Here is a 10,014-nt window from a genome sequence, read left to right as displayed (position 1 = left end):
GTGGCCGTTGCTAGTACCCGCCTGACTGGCCCTTGTGCCGGTGGCACATAAAAGCACCCACTACACTCTCCAAGTGGTTGGCGTTAGGAAGGGCATCCAGCTGTAGAAACTCTGTCAAATCAGATTGGAGCCTGGTGTAGCCACCTGGCTCACCAGTCCTCAGTCAAATCGTCCAACCCATGGTAGCATGGAAAGCGGACGTTAAACGATGATGATGATGATGATATATATGTATGTATATATATATATATATATATATGTATATATATATGAAAGAGGTTTCACTGGTATTTCTAGCAGGTTAAATGATCACACAGAAGCTGCTTCATTCAGGAGTAGAGAAGAAAGCTGATGGAGAGGGGTGAAATGGGAAAGAGAAGAATGGGGTAAAGGGAGGGACAGAAAAGAGTAAGAAGTAATGGGAAAGAGAGAATGGTAGGCTGGAAGAAGAGAGAGAGAGCAGGAATAAAAGAAGAGATTAGAAGAGAAAAAAATAGATAAGACAGTGGGAAACATTTAGCAGGATAGATTTAATGAATGAAAAATGAAAGAGGAATAGTGGTGAGATATGGGGTGTGAAAGAAAGGAGACAGAAAGAAAGGGAAGAGAAGTGAAAGAAAGAAAGAAGGAAAGGAGGGAGAAGAAAGAAAGGAAAGGAGGGAGAAGAAAGAAAGGAAACGGAAGAAGGTAATGAAGATATGGGAAGGGAATAGAGTAGAAAGAGAGTGATCATTGGGCTGAAAGAGAAACAGTTAAGAAGAGTTAAGCTTGAAGTTAGCTATAACAGTTAACCCATAAGCTACAAATATTGCTGACTTATGGAAATGATTCCATACATTAATCTCAAGTGGTGGACTATTCATTGCGCCAGCTAAAACTTTAAAAAGATCCACCAGAGTAAACACTTCATCAAAAATAGAAACAAAACATCTCAACCCAGCACCAACCATCAGCAAACAGTTGTGTTCAATCAGAATAAAACAGCTTCTGCATATTAACCACCAGCCCCATGAAATTATGATAACCATTGAATGGCAATAAAAAAAAAGGAATATATTGTGAAGTGAGAGAAAAATACACAAATATACAACATAAGTTTACATTATAATCCATTATAAGCAGAAAATACTATATGAAAAAAAAAAAATCCAGTTGAGTTAAAAAGTATAAACAGTTCTATCAAACTTCATTGGAGTTAACTAAGCTAACTAGTTTAATACATCTAATATTCTAGATATATATCTTAGTTATAAAACAAAATTCCACACTGACGGTTTATTTTGAGAATGGGCATATTCATTTTTATCTAGTTTACAGTATGCAAGAGTTATCACATAGTCATGTAAATGGTATTTCACCAGTATTATCAAAAGAATGCTATTAGGAAGTATCTTTTCATTGGTTTAAATCTATGTTTTTAAGAAAAATATTAAAATTTGCTTTTCAGTAAAATATTTAACTTCAGTTTTTTCTTGAGCAATTAGTAGAGTTGTTTCTTTTTCTTTTTTTTCTTTTTATAAAAAGCCGACAGCTATCTAATAAGGGAGAATAATTGAGCATTTTTTAAAAATAATTATCCCCCTTGCATTGTTATCTACAAAGGTAGATAACAATTTTTTTTTTTTTTTTTTTTTCAACTGGAAATTTAAGGTCTAGTTCTAGCTTTAACTGGAAATTAAAAATAAAAATTGAATAACAGAAAAAGTATTCATATGTTCTATGTTTTAATTTCAACAGTTCTACTTTGAAATTATCTCAACAAACTGCAACAGTTAGATATATGGTACTTTGAGAAGACTAATTGTGAAAAATGCTAGGACACTTATCGTGAGAGAAAACTTCTTTCATTCATTTATTTCAAAGTGTCATCTCTGAAGAGAAATAAAGGAGAGTTTAACATTTCACTCTCCTGAAGTAACTGAATTCTCTACTAGTTTTGACAAAAATTATTCCAGTTGCTTTATCAACTGGATGATTTATTCCATTGAGTACAAGTGGCTGAGTATTCCATAGATGCTTGTACTTTTCACATAATATTTGGACAAAAATCAGTTTGACAAACTAACTGGAAAGGCTGATGGCTTTTTGAATTACATGTACAATCCATCTGCTGGGATTTCGATTTCCAGCTCCACAATTTCACTAATAAACCTTAGATTAATGTCAAGCCATGGTGAAAAGCATACTAAGAAAAAAGACACAAAATCATGACTGCAAAACAAACTTCTTAATCATTTACTATATATATATATTATATATACACACACATACACCTATATTATAAATATAATAATTCTTTTAAGAAGCTGAAGCTTCTTGGATCATTACTATGGGTTTCACATTACAGATTATTGAAATGATTTGTTTGAATAATTAGTTAACATGAAACTTAGAATAACAATTCAAGAATACACACACATATATACTTACTAGGGTTTCACCACTTAAAACTTCCAACAGTGAAAGTAGATTGCATCCATCAGATAAATCTTTGAACAGATCATTAACAACTGGACGATCAGCCTGAAAAGAAAACAAATAAGTGATTAAAAATAGCTTTATAAATTTCATAAATATATAGGTACCCCTTGCATTATGGAAGTGTTGTGTTCCTGAAAAGCTTGACATAGTTATGCAAAACCTATTTCCACACTGACTTTCAAGTTCCATAACATGGAAGTCAATGTGGGGGAACAGGTTTTGCATAACTATGTCAAGCTTTTCAGGAAAACAATGCTTCCATTGATGGAAAAATGGCTGTAGTTGGAAATTTGAGGTTGAAATTAGGAAAAATTATCATAAAATGAGAAATAGCTAGATAGTTAGATGTTGTCATAATTTTGCTAAAATTTCTTGGTGATTTACAAATCTGTACATTTTTAGAATAAAGAATCTAAAAATGAATGCACAGACATCTGCCATTTGGGGCTTTCAATATTGCCATTATGTAATAAATTTTTTGAGCTAAGTCAGCTTCTAGTTAATCTAGAAATGTAAGCATGCTTAACCCAGGCTTTCTGGATCATAGAATCCAATAAAGGCCTCAAAATAGGATCAGGATTATAGAAAAAGCAACAAACACAGGTAATTGAAAGCTATTGTCTTTATATTTCTGTAATAACTGTATTACATAATAGACATAGCAAGTCTTGTGAAGTTATAAATTATGGGTCTATAATGTAAGAAAGCAGCCTTGTTAGTTTTAAATTCTACAATAGTTTATTAAGTTTATATTGTTTAAGAATATACTTTTACAGATCTCTACTGTCCTATCATTTTTGACACAGTCTATGCCATTTTTACAGTCACTTCCACATGAAGTGTGTAAGCCAAATTTGCCTTCTGCATGGACATCTCCAAGTTGTGTATGGGATTTGATTTCACATATAACCAACTCTACATGCTTTGTGGAGCAGGTGGAACCTTCATAGTGGGACATAATATCTCACCATGGTCATTCTAATAACAGGTATGACTTAGTGACAAAAATGAGTAGTACTTGTAGTTCAAAGGATCAGCCTTGTAATTCTGTGTCAAGGCTGGGAACTGTGTTAAGGGTATACATATTTGTGGAGTGCTGTGCCACTTGCACATTAATTTCTTAAGCAGGTTGTTCCATTGATTAGATCAACTGGAGCCCTCACTGTTGTAACTGATAGAGTGCCAGTTTTACTGAGTCAAACAGAAGTTGCCATATGGCAGTGGCTCGACACTAAACCCTACTCTGTACACATGCATTTTCAATGAGCTGTAGAAGGCAACTTACTACATTCTGCCAGATTCTTGTAGAACAGATGCCACCTTAGATCTAGAAAATGTGATACACAGACAGCTTTTGTGTAGTACATTAAATATACAAAGATGGCAAATGCATCTTTCATCTTCTCTGTTTGGTCACCTTCTTGAGCCAGTTACATAAATTCTGAGATGCCCTGTTAACTATTGAAACTACATAGATTTTGCCAAGTTCATAGAATCTTCCAGTACTGTCTTCTCTAGTTGATGCATGGAATATTGTTAACACATCTGCTTTGTTTGGTTTCAATGCACCCCAAACTTACACAATCTTCAAAATAACCAATGTATATATCACAGTGTGTTTTCAGAGCTTGTCATAGTGCAACATCCAAAACTAAACATTAGTATCTGGGCTAACCATCTGTCATTTTGAAAAGCATTGTGGTGCAGCTGCTACAAAGCAATTGCATTAGCCTCTAACTTTGTAATGTCAACTTTTTGTGCAGCTTGATGCTACTGAAATTATTAACTTTGCATTATTCTTGGGTACCACGTGTGCAAAGTTTTCATTTAAACTGGCTGATTTTCGTCCATGACATATGGCATGTTCCATTGGTATATGTTTAATGTTAGAGTCAACAAAAATTTGGCATTGAATAGGATGTTTACAATGACAGTGTTTCTCACTCTTCACAACAGATATATTTCTAAAGTTCAAAATAAGTTTCGAAATTACTTCTTTCCAGTCATTAAAATAATTATGAGTGGATTCCTTGTCTCTGAAAACATGGATCGGGTATATTGAAGAGTTATATAAATTGGAAGATGTGAGCAGATTATTTTTTTGCATCATTAATTAGTGCATATCTTGAAAAATATTAAGCTCTAAAAGTAAAGTAAGTATTAAAATTAGAAATCTGTGTCACCAGTGATTTTCTTAGCTCAAACCTTGAGATTGTAAGAGTGGAAGACCTAGTAAGAGGAAGCTAGTATGCACCCAAATTGGAGAATGAGACCAGATGGTGTGATGGTAGCAGCATAGCAACAAAAGTTGTTCTGGAAATAGGGGGAATTGAGGTGTGGGATACAGCCTGGTTCAAGCAAATGGATGATTGCAATCACATCAATGTGGTTGAATTGGACACACTGTTGAAGGGAGTGAATCTGGTCCAGAGATTGGGGCTGCGTACAATCAAGATGCAAACTGAGTCAGCCATTGTGCTTGGATGGGTGGGATCAGTGATCACTGATGAGAGGAGGGTACAAACGAAAGAGGCAGCAAAGATGTTAATAAAGTACCATCTAGGGATTCTGGGAGAGCTAGCTGCCACATTCAATCTAAAATTGAACACAGTCTTTGTGCCCTTGTAAAGGAATAAGGTGGACATCCTAACTAGGATGAAGAAAGCCTGGTTGGCAGTGCCAGAGGATTCGGAGCTGGAGATAGCTGCAGTATGTCAGCTAAGAAGACTGCATACCATATAACATATGGGAGAGAACAAGACACACAGCATTTAGAATACGGTCTGAAGTTATGACAGGTGTCAATCCATTGACCTCTGCTGCACTAGGTGGGAAACATCTCAGCGGAATACAACTGGAAATGACTGGCAGTAGATGTAACTCACTACTGGTAGGGGACATGTCTCTTGATGGTCAACTGCAGACTGGGGTGGTGGCAATAGAGAAGGAAATCAAGACAAGTATTGCAGATGAAGTTTCTTGAATTGTGAATGAGATCACTGTATCCATCTCAAGCAGCAGCCTCCAAAGCCTAAGAGGCTCACACAAGTCATCCTTCTGCTCATAAGGCCTTCCACACTCCTCTCCTTCCAGCAAAGCCCCTTGGTCATTCACATGATGTCACTGACCTTATGCTTCTAACTCACCTCAGCCCTACATGCCCTCCTGATCTCAAAACTCCCCACATCACTTCACTCCATATCAAAATCTGCCATCCACCTGGGTGGACATCTCACCCGCTGTTGACCTCTGCAGAGATGTAGTGCTGCACACATCTTCTCTTCTTCCTCCTCCTTCATCACCTGATGAATCAACAGTTCTGCAAACATCCAAGACATGATGCAGCATTCCATTCACAGAGACCTGTAGACAAGTTGCTGATGGACAACAGCACAGCATTTTGCTTGGAAGAGCTGATAGAAATGCTTAAGAAATAGAACATGAACTGCTTCTTTAGAGTGGCATATAGGCTGTGTGGAAATGGGATTGTGGAGAGACACTACTGCACAATCAAGGTCATGGTGGAGAGGGGGACATATCTCAGCAATAGAGGCAGTATTCTGGTTTGATATGTTACCCTAGTCAGTGCCACACAGAGTGGTATTCAGATATGAATGGCAATATCCATGTATGGTATCACAGCGATCTGTGAAAGACAGAGAGCCTGCCTCAGTAGAGGTAGGGGATAAAGTCTGGGTCAAGCCCCCAAATGTATGCTATACATTTGTATGCAATGGGGAAAAGGAATAGTAACTGCAATTAATTCTTCAAATAACATGCCTGTGAATGGAATGCTGCATCATGTCTTGGATGTTTGCAGAACTGTTGATTCATCAGGTGATGAAGGAGGAGGAAGAAGAGAAGATGTGTGCAGCACTACATCTCTGCAGAGGTCAACAGCGGGTGAGATGTCCACCCAGGTGGATGGCAGATTTTGATATGGAGTGAAGTGATGTGGGGAGTTTTGAGATCAGGAGGGCATGTAGGGCTGAGGTGAGTTAGAAGCATAAGGTCAGTGACATCATGTGAATGACCAAGGGGCTTTGCTGGAAGGAGAGGAGTGTGGAAGGCCTTATGAGCAGAAGGATGACTTGTGTGAGCCTCTTAGGCTTTGGAGGCTGCTGCTTGAGATGGATACAGTGATCACATGAATTGAGGTGATTTACTGGCTGGAGATTGAGGTGGGTAGGGCTCCTATGGATATATCCTGGTTGGATATATGAGAGGACCCGCAAGGTAGGTGAATTATGCTTTTTACCCCATAACACAACTTGTTTTACAAGTGACTTGGTTGAATTATGAGTGCATTGAAATTGAAAGAGCTACATTGTAAAAAAAAAGTCCTGAGCCATTTAACACCCAAAAACTATTAGGTTCAGTTTTCATTTATTTCTATCATGAAGCATCAAAAATTTCACTTCTGCAACTTGGTCACTGATGCACTTTCACTTCATCTAATGTAAATCAGTCATAAACCTTTAAGCTGAGCAGAGAAAGTGAGATGAGGTGCATTTCTTTTCTTTTCCTCTACATTTGTTTTTTCATCTTTTATTTATTTTGTTTCTTAGTTACATTCAACTTTAAGCATGTCAGTTTAATACATAAACTATTTTATTTTATGGTTAGTGAGTGTGAGTAAATCTATTATATATTTATTGTTGAACCCTTCTAGATGGGAGTTTTTGTGTTTTAACATTTTGCTTTAAGGTGGCAAGTTGGTCAACCTGTGAGCATGCTAGGCAAAATGTTTAACAGCATTTCATCCATTTTTATGGGCTGAGTTCAAATCTTGCCAAGGTTGATTTTGCTTGTCATCCTTCTAGGGTCAACAAGATAAATACCAGTTGAACACTGGGGTCATTGTAATTGACTTAACCCTCTCCTACAATTGTTGGCCTCGAGCCAAGATTTGAAACCAATATTTTGCTTATACCTAAGGGAAATATTAAAATATTTGTTGTTGAATTTTAGACCTGTAGGCCTACTATTGTGTTACTTTTTGAACTTTGGATTTCTTGGTCTTTTGTCACTTTCAGATTCAAGTTTTCTTTGTTTTTTCCTTTCTCTATTTGTACTATTTTTTTTATTTATTCAATTTATTATCATTACTTTTTAAAAAGTAATAGTTATTAATAGCATTTTTTTTGTTTATGTTTGTTTTTCTCAAGGGTAGGTTTTGAATGTTTTGTGATGTTCACTATGTATTTCTAAAAGTCTCAAATATCTGCCAATAACAAATGTCTATTAATATTGCTGAGATGGAGAGAAAGAGAGAGGGGGAAGTGTGTGAGTGTAAGCAATATCATCAACATCATTTTATGTCCTCTTTCCATGTTAGCATGGGTTCAATGGACCATGATGATCCAAGTCAGTTCTTATTGGAAGTTACTACCTTCATAGATAGGTCAGGGACAATGTCCACATTCCATTTTGATATGGTGCCTATAGCTAAATGTCCTTCCTAATACCCACCACTTTACAGAGTAGAGTGGGAGCATTTTATCATGGCACTAGCACTAGAGAAGTTATCTTGTCCCTGGAAAGACTACAGAGCCCTTCCTACCCAATTTTGTCTTTGTTCATTTGTCAGCCACTTTATAGTGTGCTGGGTGGGAATATATGCACTCCTTAAGTATGGTTCATTGATGTCACCCCACTTGGACTTACAGTTAAGACTGCATGTTCTTTTATAATTTCAGTTTTTTTCAGTTTTTTTTACTTCTGTAATATACTAATATTTTATTCACTTTTGTTTGGTATTAAGGTAGATTAGAAAGTGTTTACTCAGTAATTAAAGAATGGGTGGAGTATGACAGGTTGAGATTTAAACTCGAGCAATATTAATAAATAAAAATATTAAATTCTTCTAAGCTACATTAAGAGAACTTAGAAACTAGAAAACATTAGCCATCAACCCAACACTTAGCTCTACATATGTGAGATTAAGGTGTACATCTCTGTTTACATGAATCAAAGTAGTAAAAAGTGTCAAATTTCAGATATTAAATAAATGTTAATGTAAAACTACTCACATTGGTTTTTGTCATTAACCAGTCACGGTTTTTTTTGTACTAGCTCAGTTTTACAGTAGTAGTAGTAGTAGTAGTAGTAGTAGTAGTAGTAGTAGTAGTAGTAGTAGTAGTAAACTACCATATTTTCAACCATATCAAATTTTTCAATAAACTGTATTGGCATATTAGAATACTCAACTGAATGTGAGCTGAGTAGTTTAGAGTTCAAAATCTTTATTATTAAATTTTTTATGGAACAATTGATTTAGGTTTTCAAATTGTTAGCTCCAAGTATGTTGCTCCGAAGAGTTCCCTCTGTAACATTTATAAATTTCAGAACATCTGCTGCTCTTGCAAGAAACAAATAAGTTTGACTGTGTAAAATGGCAGTTATATATAGCAGCAATCAGAAACAAATAAATAAGAATAAACTTTGAAAAAGTGAGAAATATTATGAGTTGGATGCAGTGTGTCTAAAAGGTAGAGTTCAAACAATCTAACAGTTGGCCTGACAGTATAAAAAGAATTCATGAGGAGAAATTAAATAATGTATGACACATATGAAAGAAGAATAGCTTTGCCCAAAAGAGAAACAAACAATTTAGACATACATCAGCAAATGTCAGGCAAACAATAAAATAGATATTCATAGAATATTAAAATATATATGATCTTGAAATTTTAAGTGTGGACTTCGGAAATATTTTGAAATGAGAATTATATCAATCTGCTTGAAATATTGAAAACTATAATATAGATATACAAAGATTGAACCAAAAGATTTAAAGTTAACCCAGGAAATATTTTAAAACAGATACAACAAAATCTAACACTTGTCATAAAAAGAAATTGAGTATCAAACAACAATGTACATTGTAATATATTTTTTATCTTAGACCCTTATCCACCTTCAATGTCTATTTGTGGTACTTTCCCCAACCATACCTAATGATATCTACTTATATTTTCTTTAATAAGTAGATTTTAAAATTAAAAATAAACTTATTGAAATAAAATACAATATCAAGAGTTCACCTAAAAGCAATACTTAAATATCTCTGTTGATATTATCAACACAAAAATACAAAAATAATTTGTTGATTAAAATGGAAATTTACATAAATTTCATAAATAGAAATAGAATGAAGCTACCATATCATAGGGAAATAGTATTTGCAATCCAACTATTATACAAGCTAGGGTTTTGAAGAGGACAGCTTTAGTAATAATAATAAAAATCTATTACATATTTGTGAGTGTGAGTAGGGTTATGTATATGAGTGTAAGTAGAGAAAAACTGCAGTGGAGACATATACATCAGCTGTAAAGTGTATAGACAATGTGAGTGTGATGTGTGCATATATATGTGCATGCATTCCAAATGTTATGTTGAAGCTAACAGAATACAATATGTTGATATACTTTTACTTTTTCTATAGCCATACAGATATATTGTCTATATTCTGATGTGTGCATGCATGCACACATACACACACACACACACACATTATATATATATATA

The 10,014-nt window shown here is 35.0% G+C and overlaps 1 protein-coding gene across 4 annotated transcripts in view; it reads right to left on the bottom strand.

Moving 5' to 3' along the window:
* The window catches only part of LOC106873450 (dystrophin), a 562,674-nt gene extending 560,065 nt beyond the window's left edge, over positions 1-2,609 (bottom strand). For all 4 annotated transcript variants that reach the window (XM_014920808.2, XM_052976364.1, XM_052976366.1 and 1 more), the window contains exon 1: positions 2,431-2,609. In XM_014920808.2, the coding sequence (XP_014776294.2) occupies positions 2,431-2,571 (141 nt within the window). In that variant the 5' untranslated portion in view covers positions 2,572-2,609. The remainder of the gene's footprint in view (positions 1-2,430) is intronic.
* Positions 2,610-10,014: the final 7,405 nt, after the last annotated feature.

Source organism: Octopus bimaculoides, chromosome 2, assembly GCF_001194135.2.
Source record: "Octopus bimaculoides isolate UCB-OBI-ISO-001 chromosome 2, ASM119413v2, whole genome shotgun sequence".
Lineage (NCBI taxonomy): Eukaryota > Metazoa > Mollusca > Cephalopoda > Octopoda > Octopodidae > Octopus > Octopus bimaculoides.
The sequence above is the reverse complement of the archived record's forward strand: the minus strand, read 5'-3'. Positions and strand labels throughout refer to the sequence as shown.